The sequence below is a fragment of the Crocodylus porosus genome, unplaced genomic scaffold (assembly GCF_001723895.1).
Source record: "Crocodylus porosus isolate Cpor-Errol unplaced genomic scaffold, CroPor_comp1, whole genome shotgun sequence".
NCBI classification, from domain to species: domain Eukaryota; kingdom Metazoa; phylum Chordata; order Crocodylia; family Crocodylidae; genus Crocodylus; species Crocodylus porosus.
The window spans coordinates 50996318-51021917 of NW_017728947.1; the positions used below are offsets into that span (position 1 = coordinate 50996318).

The 25600-nt window shown below is 41.3% G+C and overlaps 1 protein-coding gene across 2 annotated transcripts in view; it reads left to right on the forward strand.

Annotated features, from left to right (window-relative positions):
* The window catches only part of RGS6 (regulator of G-protein signaling 6), a 553793-nt gene that overhangs the window by 525976 nt on the left and 2217 nt on the right, over positions 1 to 25600 (forward strand). The window contains exons 17-18 of one of the 2 annotated variants that reach the window (XM_019552177.1): positions 1746 to 1799; positions 14124 to 14184. In XM_019552177.1, the coding sequence (XP_019407722.1) occupies positions 1746 to 1799; positions 14124 to 14184 (115 nt within the window). The remainder of the gene's footprint in view (positions 1 to 1745; positions 1800 to 14123; positions 14185 to 25600) is intronic. The other variant, XM_019552178.1, reaches the window with a different exon arrangement.

Below are 25600 nucleotides of genomic sequence, written 5' to 3' on the forward strand. Positions count from 1 at the left end.
AGCTTGCTAATTAGCATGCTTCAGCAGCCTACATGTCACGTGTATTCACTATCCCCACATTTCAAAATGGCAGTTGGGGCACTTTAACTCGTTGAATGAGCTCATCAAATGAGCTGTAGTTAAAGCACCCCCGCTGCCATTTCAAAACGTGGGATTATGAATACATGTGATGCTGCAGATGTTTTAATTAGAGCAGCTCTCAGAGCCACTCTAATTAAAGTGTCCCCCTCCACTCTGGAGCATGTGTATAGACACTGAAATGTCATCTTTATTTCCATGGCCCGCCACAGTCAGATAAGTATCTGAGACAAAGCAGCCATATCACTCCTAGGGGAGATCAAGGGGGGATAGTGCTTCTAAAGGGCACAGACTCTATCACCCTTTATTATTATGCAGCCTTCTTCTTGCTGATACATCTGCCAAATCAGAAACTGCACCCGTGGTAAGAGAACAAGTCTGTGGCTCACTTCCTCATCGTCTCTGTCTGTATTCTTCGGTGTGATGTGCATCCCAGGGAGTTCATGGAAGGAGATCCTGTCCTTCCCTGAGCAGGGAGACTGCTCTTACACTGGCCATATAAAAGGGAAACTGGAGATTCCCTTTGTCTATCGACTCCATCCCACATATTTGTGCACACAGAATCCACTGGTTTGTGTTTTGCATAATCCCCTCTGATCCCAACCCACAGAGGAAATGGGTCTGTCACAGCCCTGAGCCTGTTTGGTTACTGTCTCTGCTGACTTGTTACTGAGAGTCAAATCATTCTCTTCTCTTATACCCTTTCAGTGTCATCTCATTTCTGTGGCCCATCATAGTCAGATAGGTATCCAGGACCTTGTTCCCTGTGTGTCAGTCCTGCTGAGGGCCTTCTGACAATATTAAGCTTTACTTAATGCGACTGCTTTCCATAGTGCCTTTTTCACGCTGAACTTTCTAATAAACGTGCCAATAAAAGGTCTATTTCTTTTCTCATTAGGGATCAATAGATTAAAATGACATAGTCTTTCAGTCTGAAAGTGAGCCATGTTCTCACATAAATGCCAAAAGACTAGTGGCATATGTACTTGCCTTATTGCAGTGAAGTGTTAAGAGTTCAAGCATATACACAACCCTCTGTACTGCATAAATAACACTTGTGCCAAAAAATATAGCTTTGTCCTTCCACAGCCCTATACAGATATTCTGTGCTATCTCATACCTACAGGTGGCCTCTCCTGAGCAAGGTTCAGGCCTACTGGGTGAGTCAACATGGTGGCAATGGGCACCTACCTTATGCAGAAATAAAGAAATTTAACCTCCCTAGCTGTCATTCCAGCACTGTTTTTCTCAAACCCTCTATTCTATAATATTCACTAAAAAGTAGTAAATGTCAATTTGGCTCTTCCTAGTCAACTGTTTGGTGGCTGTTAACCAGAACCAGAGGTCTCAGTTCAAGTGGCGCAGAAGGAAAATTCAACGACAAAGAAATCAATATCCGTAGCTATGGGACACAATGCACAGACCCTGGTTGAATTGCTTATGTAGCTTTCGGGAGCAAAGGTGACATTTTTCAGCAGCTCGGGGCTCTCATTCTTTAAAAGTTTTCTCCTCTGTTTGCTGTTGCAAACATCAGTTGCCATCTTTTCCCTTATCATTTCTTTTTTTTTTCTTTTGCTTCCTTATCTTTTGCTGCTGTTTTGAAAAAACTGCATTAAAGCTGAAGGGTTTTTTTCTGTATTTTTTCTCCCCACTTTTTCCCCTTAAAGCCAGAGAATGAGCAAGGTCGTAGAACTTCTCTAGAAAAGTTCACTCGCAGTGTGGTAAGTTCCTTTTTTTTTTCCCCTTATTTTATTTTTAGTTGGGGGGTATTGATGCTTAACTTTTTTTTACTTTTTTTTTCTTCTTTTTTTTTTTTTTTGCAGATAGCCTCTTTGCAGCTTCTCTTTTAATACTGTAGCTTATCTAAATAGTAGCTCTAAAAAAAGCAAGGCAGAATTCCATAATATGCCTTCTGGCAAAATTTTTCATATCAGTAAATTAATTTTGGTTTATACTTAAATGACAGGTTGTCTTTTTGCTATTTTCACACTACAGTATTTTTGTGGCTTCCCCTGCTCATTGTAGTAGAAAAGCATGGTACTAATAGTGTCATTTAAAGCATATCCATATTGACTTCTCTGCATGGTTAATGATACCATATGTATATACACATATATACTCACATTACATCTTTTTCCTAGCAACTGTACCGTTGTCCAGACTTGTCTTTGGTGTTATAAGAAAGTGATGTAAAGATGATGACAATAGTTGTAATGCAGTAAAATCTGTTAGGAGGCCCAGTACAAGATTTTGTGAAAAGTGTCTAATCTTTATTATATTTTTGTAACGGCTTTATCATGGAGGAACTGTACTATGTGTATATACAGTACATATGCTTGCATCTGTGTGTACATATATATGTATATTTTCTATATACTATATATCTACATACATGTTATAAATATATTTCCACATAGATAGATAAGGTGAAATTATACAGGTAAGTGTGAGCTATAATACAATGTGTAGGCATCAAGGGTTTTTTTCTGATGCTGTCATGCTAACTACGTAAGTGAAAAGCAGATGTGAAGGGCAATACATTAGCAGTGTCCTGGTCTCATGGCAGGTTTCCCCTGTTGTGTATTGGTATAGTATAATGCATATGGCAATTGTAAAAAACATGTTTACAGTAGAATCACATACAAGACAGTACCGTGCCCAACTGCATTATTCTTTTTCTAAGAAACTTTCAGAAAGAGAAAGAGGGAGAGAAAAATTAAACAAATATAGTACAGATTTGTTTTACATTTGGGACCAACATCTGCTCCCAGTTTCATTAGAATATACTGAGAGTAACGCTGAATAATTGCTTTAACGATAACATAAATGAAAGCAGAATTTGCCACTTGCAGTTTGATTGGTGACAATAATATTAACATTTTCAAAGTGGTGGGACCCTGATATGAAAGGCAGCCAAAACAATCATTGTAGGTAGCTCTGTAACTTCCTTATTCCAGTTCTCTAGGATGTTGGTTTTAGCTGTGTTGATCTAAGGACATTGGCAGACAAGGTTATTTGGGTAAATGTGATATCTTTTATTAGACCAACTGATTTGTTGGAAAAAAAATGTTCTTTGCAAGCTTTTGGGCACAAATATCCTTGCTTCAAGCACAGGGAGAGTCGCTGCTGTGTGTGCACTCTCCTGGGTGGAATAGAAGCCAATATGTAAAATGCAGGTCTGTGAAAATACAAATGCATGGCAGTCCACTCCATAAATGTTTTACTTGCACTTTATAGTTGCAGAACAGCATTTTTGTCAGTCATGAAATATTAGCCTCTGATGATACTAGAACTGTTTGATCCAATGAAACAGTCCTAGCTTGTATTATGTCAAGCAGCATACAGTCATAAAGCAAAATCACAGTGTTAAAATATAAGTTTCCTCTCAGGCGATAATACTGTCAAGGCGGTAATCTCCTAGCATAATCAAGAGACTGTGGACATTAAGACAAAGTTAATGCTGCATGTTCTAGTCCCCCAAAATGCATTTCAATTTCCTGCATATGTAGGAGCAGAGGAGATTGTTGGTCCTCCATGACCAGGGCTCTAATATACTTTCCAGAGCGCTCATTAAGGTCTCAAAAGTTCAAAGTGACCCTGAGTAGTCATTACACACAGGCCTAGATGCCTGCTTGATTAAAGCCAGGGCACTCAGGACTTTATAGGATTGCTTGTCAGTTGTAAGCTTAAAGGCCAAATTTCCAATAGCAGGTACAAAAGTGATGTGCAGACTAATTAGGGTTGTTCATTTGGGTGTGGTTTTTCGGGGGGAGGGGGTTGCCTCAGAAAGCTATGTATAAGTTAAAGTAATAAAAGACCTTGTCTTTCCATGGTGCCCTGCATCACAGAACACCCACTTGAGATGGTTAGTATTTAGGTGAGTATTCCCATTGACTTCTGGGAGAGGATTTATTCCAATAGAAATAGGTTTGAAGCAAATAAAAGTATCCTGCATTCCATTTTCACTGTCCAAAATTAGAGGAAAACAAACCTAAACAGTTGAAGAGGGTAAAGGAATTAGATATTATAATGTTTATCCTGTAATTGTCTAAATTCTTCCAACATAGTAGTATAAGAACTGATTGTTTAATCCATATAAGCTGCTAGAGCTGTTCAAATTATGTACATTAAAATTTGGAAAACATGACATTTGAATCTGATACATTTTGTTTTCAGTTACAAGAAATTGCTCTAATAATTGTGAAAACTTTGTAAAATCTTGTCGATGTTATTCTTGGACATGATTTTTACTTTGTTTTTCAGTCAGAAGTAGATTTCTTTTGAAACAAAACCTTCAATTTTCAGAAATTCAAAAGTAAGATTATGTTTTGCCTAAGCTTAATTTTTGTGCTGAAATATATTGCATTCAGCAAAAATGTCAGGAAAAAATATGGAGCTACAAAATAGCTGAAACAAAATTATGATTTTTAAATTCAGTTTGCTATTTTTGCTATTTGCATGCAGTATTCATTGGAGATTTATTTTAAAATGTGGGCCAGATACCCAATCAGTTTAAACTGATCTAGTTTCTATGGCTCTTTGCCTTCTTATGCCACTTGAAAAGCTGATCCAGATGATTTTAACCTATAGAGACTGTAAATAGAACATGTATTCTTATGTAAAATCTTGTGTGGTTAGTCATTTGTTGTAAGCAGCACGGAAATGAATGTTCCAGAGTACAGCGTATTCCCCTTGGCTATCTTCAGGCAGGCAGGTGGGCTCCGGGAGGGGCAACAGGCTCACTGCTTTTCTTGGGTGGAGCCCCAAGTGATTTAAGGCACATTACACTGCCAAATTTTCTACACTGGCTGGAATTAATGCACAATACACTACCGAGGTGTGCAGGACCATTAAAGCGGTGCAAAAGCATTTTGTCTGCTTTAAAGTGTTGTGCACACAAGCCCCTCATTTAATCTACACACAGCCATAGATAGCAGGCACAGGTACTGCATCTCAACTTGCCTTAGAAAGTTCCCATTCTTCCCCCTTTTCTGGGTGCTGGGAACAGAGATAACATGAATTTCTTATGTGGCATGTATTGTTCCGCAGTTTATTGCTCCCAGGAAGGTTTTCACATGCGTCCAAAACACAGCACATTGAGCTGGGTAAAAGCAACCCCAGCTGGCAGGCATCCCAGGGGGTCAGCCTGCCAGCCTGGGGCTGCTCTGACTGGGCTCAACATGCTGCAGACGGGCTGGCTGGGGCACAAGGGCTAGCCTGCAGGCAGCCCTAGCACTGAAGCACCCTCCTGACCCAGGCAACTGGCTAGCATGTACACACATACTGCTGTGCACAAAAAAACTCTGCAGCAGTGCAGTACTTGTGTTTACAAGAATTTACTTGTATTTACAAGTACTACCCTGCTGGGGAGTTTATTCAGTTTGTGTGCCCTAGTAGAAGTGAACGTATAGATGCTGAAACATTTACTGCATGGTTAATTAGTCAACTGCTCAGGAAAGTCTCATGTAGACATGCCCATGTTTGTACTACCACAGCTAAGAAGGCTTTCTCCATGAGAGGCTGCATCCACGTACTTTCAGGTCTTCTTGCACATACCAGAATACCAGAAAAGGAGTTTTAGGATAAGGGAAAGTCAGACTGTCAACGTTTGTCTGTTTAAGTCTATTTTGTGTTGCAAGTTACTTGCTTGGCAAACGTAGAGCTGTAGGAAAAGATTTGCATAGCACTGATGTAAAAGTCAGCTGTGCTGTTATACAGTTTCTTCATGTTATAATATACTATATAGTTTTGTCTCACGTTAAGTAAAGCTGAAGGACAAGCTCTTGATACCTCCAAATTGGCTTCTCATTTGGGTGACACTTGTTACAAAATCTATCCCTAGCTTTTAGCATTCAGTTCCAAAGCAAATAAAGTACTTTCATCCTCTGAGGTTCCTACTGCCCTGTCCCCAGAGATGTTTTTTAACTCCATGCTGAGTAGCTATCATGAAACCCACTAGCCAACCAGGGGCTTAGAGTCTTCAAAGAAAACAAAATAGAAATAAGGAGCAAGATCTTGTACAGAGGATGTTTTCCATCCAACTCCTTAGTGTCTCTATGTCTATGTACAAGGCCAGATCTTGATCTTCATATGTGGGGATTTTGGCCTAGGAGAAGCAGTTTCATCAATGAAATGTCCTTTTTTTTATATTGTGAAATGTGCCAAGTTTGCCTGGAAGCCAGACACCATCATGTTCACATTAAATAGGACAGAAACAGCAGGATCTTGCCCTTCTCCAGTCTTCAGAATGGTCACAAAAACAAATGTTTCCAGTTTTACTTGCAAATACTCTTGAAGCAACAATTGCCACCTTTGCACAGCAACAGATGAAGGGAAGGGCATGCATGGCTAATCATGAGGCACTCATTTCCTCTGAGTGTCAGGCCTGTATGGAGCACAGGGTGTATTCTGGAATTGCTCCACAGCAGGCCTTTTCATTGACATTGAAAGGAATTTTGCCTGCAGAATCAGTGTTAGATTTCAAGTCCTGGCTCACTTGACCTGATGAAACACAATATGCCAGACTTCCTCAAATTCCTTAGCTTATCTGCTAAAATATTTGTAGCTCACATTTTCATTTTCATTGTCATTTCTCTTCCTGTTTCTGATCCTCAGGGCTACTCCAAGCAGCCAGGAAGTAACACATGGGCTAGCACAATGTCACTATATATAATTGTGGCAGTCCCTGTATCATCAACACTGCTCTCTAGTCAGATCTCAGCAGTTCCCCCTCAAGCTCTGGCTCCCTTCAGCCTCAACATATCCACTGCTAACCAGATGTACAATCCACAGACCAAATGCCAGTCATTGATGGGTTGTGGATACATTACTCATAGCCACTTTCTGCCCAGAATTCTCACAGACACATAACCCCGATGTGATGGAATAGTTGCAAACTTCCTTTCTAATCTACTTAGCTTCTTTGATATAATTTATGCATCCTTTAAGGCATATACATCAATGCGTAGGGACCATCTATCAAGCCTCCCCTGTCCTGTTGGGACACCGGTCATCCCAAAACATCACATTAAAGGTAAATTAATTTTTTTAACTTTCCCAAGCATGGGGACTTTGCAGCTCTGAAAGACTGTTGCACTGGAATTCCTGCTAATCCACTTCACTTAAAAACCTATGGCACTGCACGTGGCGGCAGGTGCATCTTATATGCAGTTTTATTTCTGAGGATAGCAAGGATTGACATTACCAAAACTGAGTTATCCTCTCTCTCCTCATAAATAAAGATAAATGACATCATAAAAATCAGACATCATGTGTCATGTATATTATAAATAATAGCTGGTATTGAGGGTAATAACTTAATTTTAAAGACACACATACACACACAAAACTATATACCTACATTTCTGTCTTCTGTCATATTTGATCATCTTACTAATTAAAAGGAACCTACTGGTACTATTTTTAGCCATGCAGTCTCAGCGTAGCTGTTTAAGCCACTGTACTTTCCCATCTGCTTTAGAAATGATTTAATAATCAGATAGACAGAAGCTTAGTTTTCATAAGCTGGGATGATCCTTCAGGGCCAGGAGTAAAAGGAAAATGTATTTTAATGAGTACATTGAGAGAAACCATTGATGCTTTTACATTATGGTGAAAGCCACTGACTGTGCCTTTCTTATTGCTGGTGGCCATTTACATGTTTCTAACATTTAATAACAGAAAAAAAAGCAGCTGGTAAGTCCCTTGTTGCATGCTATAGCATCTTGAATCTTCCCATTCTCAGTAAGGATCAGCAGTAGTTATTATCCCTGACAATACTGGGCCTGCAACCAAGAATTGCACCCTTTGCAGGTGACTGGAATGGCTAGAGCCCCAAAGTTCAGACCTGAATGCAAATTTCTCCAATATTGTAACATTCCAGGCAGCTTTCATCATGAAAACAATGGACATACTGGCAATACGCAGTGCATGAGCAGTACAGTTCAATCCTGCCTGATCTTTTATACAAACAAAAAAGAACACATGTAGTTTCAGTAGCTAGGTTTTCTTCTAAATGATCAGGACTATCAATCTTCAAGTTTAAAAACCTAATAAAGTAAATCACCAGTTACGATCAGAAAGGAATTCAAACTTGTGGTATACTACTGTTTATGTCAGATGCTTGTAACTACTTCCAGTTCATCTGACATTAGCTACTGGATTTTATAGACCAGGTGTTAGAAACAGTTAGAAACAGTTTCCAGCAGGACCCAGAACAACAGAGGGCATGTCCAAGAAGGGGAAAGAGGGGCAATAGGACCCAGTTACTACTTGCTTGTCCCCACTACCCAGCTGTGGTGTGGTGCAGTGAAAGCCCCCCTCCAACAGAGCCTTTTCTGTCCAACTACAGCCTGGCATGGGCAGATCTCCCCTTCTGCAAGTGCCCAACTGCAGCATGGGGCCAGGAGAGCTCCTCCAACTGAGACCCTAGGCACCAGACTGCAACATGGTACAGAGAGGACTCCCCCTCTGCTGAAGCCCCAGATGCTTGTGAACTTTAGGTTTTCTCATAAAATAGGTGATTAGACCTACTGAGGGTAATAGTTCTTGTGCATGTCTCTTCTGATGAATGAATATTGCTATTGATGCCTGTACACTCAAAGAGAAGCAAAAATGTGCGGCTAGTAGAATTCCCTGTGAAACGTCAGCAAAAGTAGTGGCGGTGCCTATCAAACAGCAGCCAAGGGTCTCTGTCATACAGCACTACAGAAAATGTAGCAGCTGACTGCAAGTCATCAGGGTGGGAAGTTCTAAGGCTGGGACACAATTTATGTAGGTAGCATTATATATGCAGCCCTTAAAGAACTAGAAAAAGTGAGTGTGTTCATATTTAGGCTGTGTGTAGCACTCGAAAAATGGTGGATCTACCACAAAAAAGTCCCAGTTTCAAACAGGAACTTCTTTGCAGTTCTGCCTTTTACAGTGCCATACATAACATGTGCACAGCTATGTTTAACGCCATAGGGGGTCTCTCTTATCCCCAGGATCCTAGAGTGCTCTGCTCTTCCTCTCTCCCTTTAAGGTGGATGGCGCCTTAACAGCCCACAGTGAGTAGAGTTGAAGTCCCGCTCTCCACAACTGCTCTGTGCTGTCCACAACAGCTCCCTTTTCATCATCCTGTATCTGCTTCTTCCCCCTATCACCATTTGGCTGGATAGCGCACCTTTGAAGGGCGCTCACCAGTGGGTTATGCTTATGTGCATGCCCCCACAATGCTCAATTTTTTTAGTGCTACAAAGTTTTATAGCACTACCACTGAGTATGGCTAGGGACAGACATTACTCATAAACTGGTTTAAGTGATCAGAAACTGGTTTAAACCTGTAACAGAACAGATGTTCAGTGCACATAAACCAGTTTGAAAATGGCTGAATCCAGTTTGAGATAAACCTGGTTGAATGTAGTATCAGATTTAACTGATTTGGCTCAAACTGGTTTATGCAATGTCTGTCCCAGACTCCTTCCTGGTTTAACTTAAACCAGAATCCCCCAACATCTCAGATGCTTCGTGTCCAAGGCCATAGTTTCATACTTCTGGCTAAAATACCGATCATGTTTTAAAGGGAAACTATTAAAATCTATAGACAACACCTCATGCATTCTCTTTCTTGCTTCTCCCGGTACCAGTGCAGTACAACTTATGTGTAAGTAAGTGTCATTTGCACTGCATCCAGACAGGTGTGGCCGTGTGGTATTTGGCACTGCAGATATGTCTACCTCACATTCAGCTGTTCTCAGTGCTGCAAGGGTCAAAAAAAACCTGCACAAAAAAAAGTGGCCAAGCTTTGTAAACGGCAGGATCGCCACGGCTGCAGCGCCAGGAGGCCCCCAGAATCCCTTTGAAGGCTGCTAGGGCCAGTCCAGTGCCAGCAGACAAGGTGTGCCACTGCTTCTTGTCCCCAGGGAAACAAATTTCCACACTCATGTGGACACAGCCATATAGGGTATTTCGCAGCTGCTTCAAGCCTATACATGCACATATATGTAAAGTATAGGTTAGAATATGATTCCTGTAGCTAGCATGTGTACAGTATGGTAAGACTTAAGGTGAAATGGTATTTAGACATTATTTTGAGTGAGTGAACGAGTGCAAAGAGACTCAGAGATTCAGGTTTGGTTCATTTGTTCTTAAAATCAACAAGTTAGAAGTCATAGAGCATCAAAAAGCAATGAGTTGGGGGTCAAGGGGTCAGGTTCAGAAAGGCAAGGGAGCTTTTCCAGACAGTGTTTTCAGACTAATGTGGAAGGAGGATAAGGGAGCATGGGGCTATATGTAGGCCTTAGAAATATGATGTTAGAAAGTTTATTTGCTGAAGCTGAAAAGACACTTGGAAACTAAGGGAGAGAGTGAGAAAACAGATAAACTAAGGGGGGAAATTTTATACTGTACAACAAGCCATTTAGTATGTCTAAGAATAGAAGGCTGTTTCAATTTCTAGGTAAAACAGACCCTTCAGGACAGAACCAAAGTGATAAAAATGAGAGGCTATAAACTCTTGAAATGTTGCCAGTCCTAGTATTTAGATTGTCAGTAACTGTGAGGACTCATGTTCTTTTCCATACTTGAGTCGAGTAGGTGGTATTCTAGATGTCTTCATGAAACAAGACAGCCATTGTCTCACCCTGATAATATTTCAATTTCTTCTGTTCCTCCTGCAAAAATGACTTTTTCAGGATTGACTATGACACGTTACCCTGTTGCAGTTTCAAAAATTCTCCTCCATGTGCCATGCTGGAGACTGTTTGGTATTCTGGGTGGTAGTGCTTCTTCTCACCTAGTTTTCCTGCACACAGCTCTTTTATAACAGCATTGAGTCAAATTGTCTTTGACTCAGAAGCTTGTTAGACATTAGCATTGGTTTGTGTGGGAGGAAGAGTTTTCTCCATCATCCCATAAGTAAGTATCTATGCTGTGAATCTACTATTATGTTGTGGCGTGCTGACAGTGCTAACTGTGAATGTCTTCAATCCTCTAGGACTTTTATTTTGTATATTAGTTCTTTACAATTTTATTGAGCTTTATGCTAAATGATTTGACAGGGAAGATGCGGTATATAGGCACACCAAAGAGAATGCCAGGAAAACTGACTGATAAATTGCAGATTCCCATGGAATCCTCTCATGAGCATATTGCAGTGAACAATGTAATATTGTTATGCTGCTACTTAATGTGGTGTGCATCAGCTCAGGGGGGTTTTTTAAATCTGACCACAATTTTCTAATAAGAGGTAATCCTTCTTGATTAATTAAACAGACCTGTGGCATATTTTCAACCAAGTACAAACAGGAACTTCATCTAGTTTCACTAGTTCATTTCTATTTTATTTATTTCCTCCTTTTTTTTTTCTTTTTTTTTTTGTAGAGTTCATGTTTGGCTAGCTTTTGTCAATAGGATTATTTATGCTTAACTAGAATAGGCTCTGTTCTTAAAGAACTCAATATCTGTATGGGCACCATACTTGGCATTTCGAACCTCATGATCTGAGATATTGTGACCTGGATGGACCATTCTTAAGGATGAAAGGATATTTCCTCATAGCTAGCCATATGTAGAAATGGTTGCCAATTAGAGCCAATTAAGATGACTATTTTTTAAATTAGTTACCTATCTACTAGGAGCTCAGCTTAGATCATCAACACATTTCACATAGGCCACTAAGCAAAATCAGATTAGAACTTTTATTACCTAGGTAAGATTTGAGTTGTCAGCCTGGAGGATCAAATCAGTCTATAGCCTATTACAACTTCACCGATCAATGCAGTCCGCTTGAAGCTAAGAATTTTTAAACATCCTGTGAGCAATATACAGGCCAGAAACACTGAGGCTTTGGTAACACTAATCTGTGTAGCAGTTCAAAGCCACTGTAAAGTTCCTGAGGCGTCTCCCTTCATGGGAGGTTTAGAGCCATTATAGTGGCTTTATACCATTCTTTTACCTGGGCCCATGTGTCCTGAGTGGAATAGAAAAAAGGGTGCACAATGAGCCACAACAATATATCCTACCTATACACAATGTTTGTTGGAAGCCATGGGAAATTTGAAACAACTCTGAGGCTGTTTTAATTTATTGCAAGAATGGCACTGGCCCGGGGCTGAAGAAGGTGAAGGAGTGTGCTTGTATTGTCTTTTTAGTAGTGGACTGTAGAAAGCCATTTTAGATGTTTTCTTCATTTTTAACTTCAGTGCACAATAGATGCAGATTAGATTCTTAATTGTTTGAAGGATGGTTGGGAATTATGATAGTAGTAGTCCCCTTTCCCACCCCCCCCAAAAATCAACACAGAGCTGCTTTAAGTTTATTTGCATACAAAAATCCTATTGACAAAAAGTGTTGCAAAAGCCTTCACAGGTAAATCATGATTGCTTCAATGAACGATATCCCTGTGATGATGATGATGATACCAGACTACAGGCTAGCTGTCTATAGGATTTGTGCTATCTTTGTTAAATATTCACTGTGTTAGCCTCAGCTGTTGTCAGTGGCAGCTGAAGATATGTGAAAACAGGTAGGCAAATCTGACATATAAAAGTGAGTGGAGAGCCAGTTTTCTGCAACAGACAGAGAGGAGAATGTGCAATGTCTGATTCCAGCTGGAGAAGCACTGCCTGCCCTGCGGGGGTCTCCACTGACTGCGGATAACTGACTCATATGACTGTAATTGCACCACAAAATGACACTGTGAACCCCCATGAATTAATGAAATCTAAAAAACCTTAAATTCACCATTTTTCTGAGTGTAAACTGGAATCCTAGTCTATGCCAGGCATGGAATACCACTCTTCTGTTGTTCCCACCCAAGACTTCCTGCCTATTATCCCTACGCAAAACAATTATCTACTCCTTACCCTGCCACTTTCCTTTTTGCCCCTTTATTACTTCCTCCCCATTTACTCCATCCCTAGCCCCTGCCAACTGCTGGCACTTCATTCCCCTTTGTTTATTATGTATACTCACTTTGTCTGCCATCGGCTCAAATTTCACATCATAACCCAACCGCCCAGTTCCAACTAATCTAGTCTCATAATTCATCAGTATGATGTCACATGTGTGAGTAGTGTTGATGGGATTTCACATTTATAGGTGATTTATGTGGTAATTTACATACAGTTGCAATTTGATATACTATAAGTATTTATTAAGCATACATTATAAAAGATGGCCTCTGGTTGGCTGGCGGGTAGCTACCTAGTATAATCACACAACATGTCAGGGCTCTTTTTTAACTTGACCCCATATCTATCAGTGCCCCATCACTTCTCCAATGCCAGACAATCAGATAAATCAGATGCATTCTGTGAGGACATAGAAAATATTTACCACTTGCAATATGAGATAACAAATATGTGACCAGATTAAAATTGAAAGTGGAAGGCACCAGTACCAGTAATCAGAGAATTAAATCCCACAAAGTGCAGTAAGCATAAAGGGACAGTATCCCGAACTGGTAAAGGGGATACCACAAACTATTAACTCAGGGGACAAGACACCAATATACTGCATGAAGATAGCTATTGGGAAATGAAATGATTTTGTCCTAAGGAGGAGTCCTTTATTGATAAAAAGTTTGCCTGCTGAACATATATATTTTTATATTAAAAATTGCTTTATGAGATGTGGCTTTACCAGAAAAGGGTACTTGCAATACCTCAATAGTGAAAAGCATCAGAATGCCCCCAGGCTGTGAGAAAACTCAGTGTACAGTCACAGCTTCTCTTCTGCCCATTCTAATGTGTACAGCAATTGGTTAATACCTAACACAGTGGCGAACAATAAAAACATTGTGTGCACTGCATATACTGAATGTATATTGCATGCTTAAGTATATTGCATCTCTTCCTGGTATCTATATAGTACTGCATCTGTATGATGGATATGCTATATGGGCTATCACTGCATGCTTTCTGTACTGTAAAAACGTGCTGCATGTATTGCATGTTAGCTGCATACTCTATTCTATTTCAAGGGCTCCTTTAAAAGATAAGTATTCATAGTTTCTACTGGATAAGTTATTCTTCACTTCCCTTCCTAAAAACACTGTTGTGTAGTGTTGCTGGCGCAGAATGGCTGCCGCGTTACACCCCAGAGGTCGCTACATTCCAGCAGTGGGTGAGTGATCCCTACATATACAGTTTGTAAAGTGCTTTGGGATCCTTTTGGATGAAAGGCGCTATATAAAATGTAAGGTATAATTATTATTCATTCATTGTCTTCTATTCCAGCCACACACAGACTCTGAGAGATTAAATATTAATATATTTTAAGAAGAGATTGCATTCTAGCTGCCAAATTCAGGTACAGATTTTGAGCACCCACAAGGTGAAAGGTGCTCAGGGCTTTTGGTTGGGCCCAGTATTTATTTCAGTTTAGTCTCTTCTAAATTTTCTTTTCCAAACAGGTGTGATATCTCAGTGGCATAAGCAAGTGAACTTTGACATCATCAGCTTCTACCTTCCTCTTAACATTCAAGATATTCATGCAGCTAGTCCCCAGTTCCTCTAAAGGGGGTTTAACAGATAAAGTTCTATGTGTAGGAAAAGAAAAGAAAATCCCAGGTTGCCTTAAAATTCAAACAGCAGCACACAATTCTGCTTTCTCCTGAAGCATTAATAGGACACCCCCAGACAGGGGACTGAATGGTAGCTATAACAATTTGGAAATGAATAGAATGGATTGCCAAATCTCAGAATGTCTGTGGAAAATTGCAACATTTTAAAAGTGAATGGATGTCTCAAAAAATATTTTTTCAGGGGGTTATTTTTAACATGTGGTGCTTCTGAAACCAAATACAGTGCAGGGAACTTGGTCCCTCCTAAGTTTAATTGGCATACCATACTTCCTTGCATACCACACACCCCCAAATAAGACATGCAGCTTGTTTTTGAGAAGGCAGAATGAAGAAAAAAGATGTTTATGTATGCATGAATAGAGCAGGGACAGCGTCTAAACTACTGTTCACTCATCCTCCCCATCCTGCTTAACCAAGAGCTGAAACTGCTGCTGAATACTGGTCTCCCCAGGTGGAGCTACAGTTTTGAAAAAAAGTTAACAATAGTCTGCAAGGCTGTAAAATAGGAAAAGAGTAGTTAAAAGACAGGAACATTTCAGGTGGAAGTTTAGGTTGATTAGTGGAACATCAAGACCATTTAAAAGGAGAGGTGATCATTAACATTTGTAGAGTGAAGAACAATGAACCATTAAGTCAACTAACTCACTCAGCTGCTTCAGTAGAAATGCCACTGCTGCTGGGAGAAGAAATCAAAGCGGGAGCAGGAATCAAAGTCGGGTGTTTGTATTTCAGATAGAAAGTCAGCTTCCCCACTTTCGAAACGTACCCTAATTATGGGATGCTGATTTTGGGGGAAAAGCTGTGTAGGTATGTGATTAAATATGGTAACTATTATCCATTTCATGGATGCTTTTACTTAAATAGGACAGTTATAATTGTTGACTCCAGGAGCTGGGCAGTCCAAGATGCCAGGTGAGCCAAGAATCTGCAGTCCCAACCGTAGGACACTCTGCATAGTGCTTCACACCCTCCCCCGCCAGCAACCTGGCCTGATGAAGTCCATCCGAAGATTTCCAGGTTCCAGCTCCATATTACAAACCTGGGATCCCTGAGAGTCCAAGTTTAAGCTAGACTATATGGGGCTTCCAGATCCTGTACTGAGAAGCCAAGGGCTGAGCCAAGGTTAGAGCCAATGTCTTTACCAGAAAAGCTTTCAGACTCCCAGCTGTTTTGCACAGAGTGGTAAGTCATGGGTCCCAGCCCTCCGTAGCATACCATATAGGGCCACCCTGAAGGCCAGGCTTCCCAAACAAGTTTCCAATGCAAAACTTCCACTGAAATTAACTGCCCGTGATACTAGTGCAAGATTTGATGTAGCAGAATTGATTTTCAGAATGGCTATTGTCCCCTAATAGCAGACCAGACAACTGGTACATCTTGCACAGCAATTGCTAAAAATATTTTGCATATAATGCTTAGTGTCTTTATCAGGAATTCTCTCTTCCTGTAACTGCCTTTCCCTACAAGACGCATGTGCTTTAATACACAGTACCTTTCCAAGCTGGCATGACCCAGTAGCTAGCAGTACGGTTCCACTGACAGGATTAGGGGAAAACAAGCTTAGATAGGATTCAAAGAGCTAAGTTAACTGGACTGCAACCAGAGAACTAAGGATCTTAAGCATTTAGAGGCAGATTCTCCTGCCACTCGGTTGGAGAAGCTCTCAGCTTGTATAAGGTTTCTGCACAAACTGTCCCATCCTAGCTTTCAGGGCAGGGCTGATCTAAGCTATCCTGAGCCAGGCTAGGACCATACTGTAGCATAGAAAATTAAAAAGCAGACCCTAGGCCAACTCTAACTGGTGCCCAGAGGGTAGTCTGCATAATTAAGGAGCCATAGCTGCTCCCTTACATTATGGGACCGTGAACGGATCTTTAGGAGTAGTTAAAAAAACACAGCAAGGATGGATAATGTTGACTTTAATTCAACCTAGCATGTGCCCATAGAGCTATAACCAGAAACAGAAAATATAGAGCAATAACAAATACCCAAACTAGCTGATTTTGGAGAAGACTAGACCGCAACAACTTAGACTAAATAGGCAGTGGTCATATACCATAATTTAGTGACACTTACCAGATAGGAGTGCTAGTTTGCAGTAATACCCTTAAGAATACAGTGGTAAAGAACAAGTGGGTATGGCTGGAAATAAAATGAGTGATAATTTTGCACACCTGCTATTGAAAGTCACATTACACATCCAGTTTCCATTTGGTATAATAAGGCATGATTTTGGTGGTATTTTCTCTTACTTTGATGTCTACTAATTTAAATGAAATTTTGGTTTTTCTTTCATTTTTTTGTTGATGTTTCTGTGTTGACTTTGTGTTTAACTAAGTTATTTTTTCCTTCATCGATATTGCTTTTTAACCTCATTTCATATTTAACTTTGTTAACTTCTGTTACTTACATTTGCCATGTATCTTTTTGTGAAAAAAATCTAATAAAAAGAACAATTAAAATGAAGCAAAGTAAAATTACCCTGACATCTACAATGAAATATAACAAAGAAAAGATGGGCAGGATTGGAAGCTCTGTGTCTCTGGAAAATTGCTTACTTCAGGAACAGTCTGGGAGGTGGCAACACTGTTTTCTGATACCGGGCAGACATGTCTTAGTTAAGACCTGGTTCAGTACATGAGCTCAGGATTGCCCATCATGCAAGGAACCACAAGTTGAAGCCTAAACTAATAGCTGACTGAAGTGCCATTTGTTTCCTCCCCTCAGCAGAAAGATGTACACATCCCAGATGTCAGCCTTCTTGTGTGGGTGGAATGAAGCTGAGAAGCATTATCACCTCGGAGGAGACTGTTCTCTGAGAAACTGATGTTTCTGGTTTGCATTGGGAGGAAGTAGATGAAACTGATAAAAAAAAAACCTGGGTAAATGCAGGTGGGGGGTGAAAGGGACTCGATCCTGAGATACCACTAGAAGTCCAACCTTGATATGCAAGGAGGGTGGTGGAGACCATGGAAATTAACTCCCGTAGTATTCCGACTCTTTGTTCTGTGTCAATCTGGCAAATGGGAGCCCATTTTCTGAACTCTGGAGCCCTGTGCACCCTCTCTCCCTTCTCCCCACAACCACAAATTTGCCCATAGGAGTGATCCTGCTCAAGTAAGTAACTGATAAGAGTGCATGTGGTTGCTGATTATTGCATGCTTATGTTGGTTAATGTCTGCATGACAGATGAAAAGACTGAGCTCTGCGCTGGCCAGAGAACATTAACATAGTGTGAAACCACAAATACGAGACATAACGGCTTTTTGTTTTTAAGATGAGTTCAGAACCTCCTTCCAGTTTCTCAGCTCTAAGAATTACTGGCTTGGTTGCATACTTTGTTAGCAAAGAGCAAGATCAAGAGAAGAACACAGCACACAAATGTGCAAAACCCATGCTGTTCTCTTTTCATGTAGACAGTCTGATGTAGTTTCCTCTCATTTGGCTCCTTGCCTGTCCAAGGCAGTTCAGTTTAATTGCTGTATTCCACTTCATTAACAAACTGAATGTAAGTGGAATTTTAAATTTCAGTTGAGGAGATCTCAACCAAGGCCCAGCCCCAGAAGATGTCAAACATTTCATGAGACACACTACTGAGCACACGTTACTTCAATAGACTTCAACAAGAACTGAAGCTGCTTAGCACCTCACAAGGTTGAGCCTCTGCATGGCATAGCTGATCCAACTGTAAAATGGACTGTAGAGTCAAGAGTCAGACGCTGAACATAAATTGTGAATGTTTCTTTAAAGCTTCCCTGAAAATCTCCTCAGGCTTACTCTACCTTCAAATCACACACTGTTTCACCATTAGTACCATAATCTGTTGGGTTTTTTTAACCACACTAGAACAATTGCTAGCTAGAGTTCAGAGATAACAAACTCACGCTGCTGCAGAAACAGAGCCGAGTACTACTTTTATCCTTTTGCAATGGACATGGGTTAGATCGGCTCTTAAAACCTACAGGAAAGTACAGTTGTTTACAGCTGAAAAGGGAACTTGCACCTTTTTCTGTCCAGGCCTCTACACATCCATGCTAATACTGCAATATGATGTTTGAGTTACAACAGTCTCTTTAGTTGTTGCCATCATAAGAACAGCTTCTAGAAGATTTCTTTTTAAAGCTTTAGCCCTTGTTAAAAGTTTATAGACAGGTCCCCGTCTATTTTAGACTTAAGTGGATCAGTATATGCAGAGTGAAATGTGTGTGTGTGCGTGCGCACTACCTAAAACCAGCCAGGATTCATTAATTTTCTCCTGGAACTATACCATGTTTGACTAACTTCTCCTTTGGTGGGTTGAAGTGAGGTAGGAATGTGTGAGAAGTGATACAAATTGCAGGAAAAAAACTATACTTTGTTTGTAATCTTTAGCAAGGAAGTGCAGATTCATAGTGCCAGACTTTGCCATCCTGTCCACACTAAGAGCCATACCCTGCACTCCTTACTTAGTTAAAGATCGCATTGAGCAAATTTGGGCTAAGTAAGGACTGTGTGATTTTACTGAAAATATCCTTTGGAGCTTTTATCATACCTAATTGGAATCATTTTAACCATATCTGGCCTCCAAAAAACAGTCTTGCTTTTGACTGCCTTTCATATTTATGCTGGACAAGGCCCAGAAAGAGCATATGATACCGGATGATCAACTCAACATAAACCCATACTAGTGGACACCTTTTCTATAAATCTTGAATATTTATCTTGACACGTACAGTCACTACATGCACATGTAACAGAATTTATGTGAGCACTCAGCTTTCGGAATCCCATTCATCAGTGGAGCTCGGTGACATCTCCAAGTGAGGCGATGAAACTGACCCATAAAGGTGAACTCCACGAATTTGCAGCCAAATGTAAGAAGCACATTGCAGTTAATTCTCAGCAGGGTGTGCACTGCCCACCTCTGCCTGTCCTGAGGAGCCCCTGTTGTGTGGGGGTACACAAGTGATTACAACACAATACAAAAGTGATTGTGCTAAATACACACCAACCCCATTTTTGCACATCTGGCCAAAAGCCACATTCCACAAACAGAGAAGGGTGGATTTGGAAGGGAGGTTCTGACATAATGCAGGAATAATTTGCTTTGCCAGGTGCAGAGCCACAAAGGAGTTGCCTGGTAATATATGTTTTATATCTGTCAGCTAACTCCAAATGCAAAATGCAGCAGTCAGGAACATGACATGGATGTGTGACTTTCCCCAGAGGACTTTGGGACAATAAAACAATAAAGGAACTAAAAAGGAAACAAGTAGTGTGGGCCAGGCCCTCTGCTGGGGCAGATCACCAGGAAAAGAGTGGAATTACGCTGATTTACCATGGAGTTATACTGAAGATTTGGCCCAGTATTTTGGCCTGTGAGAGATGATATTTTGGTCCCCTGTTGTTCATATTCAATGCAGGAATTTTGTAGAACTGAATTCTAGAATTTCTAGAATTGAAAGGGAATAAAAAGGGTTATTATGAACAGAGAAGTCAAAATAACCCCTAGGATATTACTAATCCCCTATCCTTTATAGATGTTCAAACTCAGACCAAAATGTTATGGCTGATCCCCCATCTCTGCCTTGAGATGAACCAAAGCTGCACACCTGAACACTTTTGAACTTTGGTACCATTCTCTTTCAGATCAGAAATTTTCATTTTGGGCACAGACAGAAGTGATAATTTTCACCCAATCTGGCCACAGAAAGCAGTTTATAGCTGTGACCAAACACAATTGTGCAGTTGCAAACAGCTTCAAAAATGGCTGATCAGGTGAAAATCTGACCCTTCATTGCAAAACAGAGCATCTTCTGTAACTTCTGTCTGCGCAGCTTCCTAGCCTCAGGCTGTTTTCAGAATGGGAGGGGGGAAAAGGAGCAGAGGAAGTTTGGTTCAGAGGTTTTTCAGCCCCCATTTTGAGGGTGAGGGTGGGTGTATCGGAGGCTGTGTTGCCCCCTCCCCCCGCCCCAAGGGGTGTGGGCTCCAATTTACCCACCCAACCCTCCAGAGTTGGCTGGAAAACCCCTAGAACAAGCTCCCTCTGCTAGCTAGCTGCAGGCTCCAGCCTTACCCAGGCTTATCTTCCCATGCCATGCCTGGCACCTGATAAGCCTATATTCAATTCCTGGCTTGGTTAGAGACTTCCTGGGTGCATCTACACATGAAATTAGTATGCCTGAATAAACCCGAATGCAGTTCTTGCCAGAGTTTATTGCTCCTGGGTGCAGTGTTTATGTGTGTACGTAGGACTGTGGCACATTGAACTAGGATGGCACAGCCCTGGCTGGCAGAGGGCCCAGGGGGGTCAGCCTGCCAGCTGGAAGCTGGTCCACTCTGGCTCAGTGTGCTGCAGAGGTGCTGGCTGGGGCATGAGAATGTGTCAGTGCAGGGCTAGCTGGCAGGCAGCCCCCACACTGTAGCACCCTCATACCCCAGCCAGCCCTGATCAGTCTACATGTGCATTGTGGAGGAGTAAAAAGAAGCATAAAATCAGAGAAAGTTAGGGTTGAAAGGGACTTCTGGAGGTAATCTAGTCCAACCCCCTGCTCAGACCAGGACCATCCCCAACTAGATCATCCCAGCCAAAGCTTTGTCTAGCCGGGTTTTCAAAACCTCCAAAGATGGAGCTTCCACCAACTCTCTGGGTAAACTGTTCCAGTGTTTTACTACCCTCTTAGTGAGAAAATACTTCCTAATATCTTATTTAAACTTCCCTCGCTGCAACTTGAGACCATTGCTCCTTGTTCTGTCATCTGCCACCACTGAGACCAGTCTAGCTTCATCCTCTTTTGAACCCCCCTTCAGATAGTTGAAAGCTGCTATTAAATCCCCCCTCTGTCTTATCCTCTTTAGATGAAATAAGCCCAGTTCCCTCAGTCTTTCTTCATAAGTCATGTTCCCCAGCCCCCTCACCATTTTTGTTCATAGATTCATAGATTGTAAGGGGCTGGAAGGGACCTCACAAGACCATCGGGTCCAGCCCCCCCTGCCTTAGGCAGGAAAGACAACTGGGCACAGGTGACACCAGCAAGGTGACCGTCCAGTCCCTCTTGAACATTTCCAGGGTAGGTGACTGCACCACCTCTGGAGGGAGTTTATTCCACAGCCTGGACACCCTAACCATGAAGAAATTTTTCCTAGTGTTAAGCCTGAAATGGTCTTCTAGGAGTTTGTGGCCATTACTCCTGGTTTTCCTCAAGAGTGTCTTGGTAAACAGTTGTTCGCCAAGTCCTTGATGTATTCCCCTGATGTAGCAGTAAGCTGCTACCAAGTCTCCTCTCAGCCTTTGGTCATCAGTGAACTTGGCCAGTGAGCTCTTCACCCCCACATCCAAATCACTGATAAAGATGTTGAAAAGCACTGGACCAAGCATGGACTCCTGAAGGACACCACTGGCCACTTCTCACCAAGACAGCACAGATCCCACCTAACTTCCTCCCACCTAACTAACAACAAGCAGTTAAGCCCGCAATCCTCCAATATTCCCATGAGAACATCGTGAGATACCAGATCAAAGGACTTTTGTTATCCTCCACTGGACTCTCTCCAATTTGTCCACATCCTTTCTTTAGTGGGGTGCCCAAAACAGAACACAGTACTCCAGATGTGGCCTCGCCAGTGCTAAATAGTACCTGTGTCAGACAGTACTGTTCTACAGAGGAGTTAATTAGTTTACTCCAGTATAATAGTGCCACACATGTAGACAGTGATGCTTTACTAGGGAGATACTTAGTGAACTTGGCAGTAAAGCACACATGTAGATCCACCCCCCACCCCCTCTGTGTGAATTTGGACAAGTCACTGAATCGAGCCATAACTTGCCACAGGGGTGTGAGGAAGATAAGTCTGTCGATAAGCTCTGAGGATCTGAGCCATTAGGCTATTGATCTATCAGATTAACAGGTGCAAGCCATTTTAAACAACCCATTTTACAGATATAACAATTCAAAGGATAATTCCAATCAATTGTCATGTTAAGAATGAATGTTAGAAAGGTACTCTGAGGTACCCAAACAGATGAATAACAAGTATTTTTGGTGATGGAAAGAGAATCTAAGGGTACAGACAGAAGTGCAGCTCCCCGCTATAACAGAGAAAACTTTGCAGGAAGCGTTCTGAGTTACAACAAACTTTTTGCCCATGAAAGGTTAGAGCTACTACCGACAAACACTGCCAATAGAAGAAACCAGCTCTTAACAACAAGCCCAGGCCCAGGCTGTGACTACATCAAAGGTCATCAAAGGCTACTGATTTACCAGCATCTGGTCATCTTCTTTTGTATAGTGTCAGTTATCAACTTCCAAATCTATGAGCCACTCTCTGGTATTATCACTCAATATAGGGATTCCATCTACCCATTCTGGGCATTTGTAGAGATTGCAGCTCTCAATTAAATGCTGTGCTGTTTATTGGATTCTACACTCACACAGGGGACTATCCAAGGTGTTCATCTTGTGAAGGGTTGTTCTGAAGCATCCATATTTAGATCTCAATCTGTTCAGCTTGGCCCACACTCTCTGTCAAGGTCATGCCCCAGTGGGGGACTTGTTTGGTGTTGGTAAAAAACACTGTAGAAATAGGTCTGACATTTCCCAGTGGTGGGTCCACTCTTTTGCTGCCTGTAGGTTTGCTTCAGTATCCCTAATGTCTTCCAGGAGCTTCTGGGCTTCATATAGACATGGTTTACAACTTCTAAATTGCTTAAGCCTCCATCTGTTTGGGTCTTTATCTTGCAGTTGATAGAGCAGGTGATTTTCATCATCTCTTGCCTCTATTGTCAGTAATGATGTTACGGTCTGTCTTCCATGTCACTTGGCCTAATACCCAAAAATACAGGAAGTACATGTTTGTGTATAAGTTCTGCAGCCAGTTATGAGTCTCAGCACACTGTTAAGTATAGTGTCGAGCTTTTTAGTATGACAACTTCTGGACCATGCAGGAGCACAATATTCTGTTGTAGCATATACCATTGTAAGTGCGGTGGTTCTGAGCTCTTTGAAGTTGGCACTCCATATCATGCTGGCTAAACATCTTAAGGGAATTACCCATGTAGAGACTTTACTACAGACCTTTTAAGTGTGGTGTTAGGTGAGAGAACAGTCTAATGTGACTCGTAGGTAGGTTGGGGTATGCTCATATAGGGAAGGATGTGGTTGCCTATGCTGATACTCAGCATGCTCTTGGCTTGACAATTATTCAGGTGGAAGAATAATGATACTGATTTATTGATGTTCAACTTTAAGTGCCATTTGTGGAGTCAGTGATGAGATCCATGTCAGTACTCAGTGTCTTTTCCAGTTCTGTCATGTGTATTTCTCAGGCTACTATTGTCAACATAAATGTATTGCTTAGGTATTGTATGCGGGAAGTCTGAGATATATACATTGAAAAGTATTGTAACACTGACCCTTGGAGGACTCCATTCTTCAGGGTTCCTTGTCTGGAAGTGAGTTTGAATGATCTTCTGGAGATCATGTTCATGATGACAGCGCATAGCTTGCAGTCAGGCATCATGGAGTGCAATTTATATTTGAGGCCTTGATGCCACGGCAGTGTCATAGGTGGCTGTAAAATCAATAAAGACCATACCAGTTTTCTGCCTCATTTCAAATCTGTTTTCTATGTTGGATATACGTAATGTAACTTGGTCAGTGGTATACTACTTTTTCTGAAAGCCAGCTTTTTCTTTTGGGAGCTAAGGATCGATGATGTTCTCTGTTCTATTCAGGATGATGCTCTGCATTACATGAGTTTGCATGCAACCCAGAATAGTGAGATAGGTCAATAGCTCTTTGGATCCTCTGGTCGTTCATTGAATTTCAGGATAACACTGATATCAGCCTTTCTCTACATGTTTGGAAGTCTGTTACTTTCTAGGCATTTATACATGAATTTCTGAAGCCATCTTTTCACTGTGGTTCCAAGCTTGATAACATAGTTGTAAATATCTTATCTGAACCAGCAGCCTTGCCAGTCTTGATCACTTTAATAACTGTGTCAAACCCATTGTCAGAGATGGGGCAGTTAAATTAAGACTGGTGGTGGGTGATCTAAGTTGTTCATGAGTCAGATTTGTAATCATTTCTCTGTGTTGCTTGCTTGAGTACTGGCTGTTGTTGCAGTGTTTTTGCGATGGAGTTTGCTGACACAGGGCAATGTCTTTTTTTTATGCCTTTGCCTGTAAGGCAGCTAACGGCCCCCCATGCTTGTCTACTCAAGTGAGTCATATCCAGTCCTACACAGTCTCTAAGTCTACTCCAGTGGGTCATATGCAGTCTCTATGTTCACCTCCATCTTTTCCTCTCCTTGAAGCTAGGCACCACTAACTCTGCTGTCAGTTTTTTCTGATCTGCCTGGCATTGGCAACAGCAGTCTCCTCCTCCTTCCAATTTAAACAAGGACACATTCAAATCACTGTTAGTATGGGCCCCTCCATCCCCCTCAAATTCATCCCCCACCTCAGAATGGGCCCTTGAACAAGATGGGGTGTTGGGAAGAGAATGCCTGTGTTGCCATGTCTCAGTTCAGGAGCTGCAACACGCTTGTGCTTTCTGCAAGGCAGTTTTCTTCTCCCTAGAATTATCCCCCAGCAACTGCCATCACTTTCCTTGCACCAGGGAAGCTGCAGACTTGAACTAAACTATAAGTTTAATCTAACAGTCATTTTACCAAACCAAATCTTTGTAGGGTTTCTTCAAAGGAGCTGCCCAAACCAATGGTAAGACCAACATGTTAAGCAAAATGTAGAATCCAGCTGCTGTATAGATTCTTTACTGTTGTTATGGAACAGCTGGAGTAATGATAACAGCTAACGTAGGAGTTGTGAAAGCATTAACATTACCACCCTTCATGTTCTGAAAGCCATTTTCTTGTTTGAGTAACATTTTCTGACTTTGAGATCTGCCCAAAGGTGATTTTAAAATATATTGAGTATGATTTGGCTGATTTTATAGCAGGAGAAAAATCAAATAT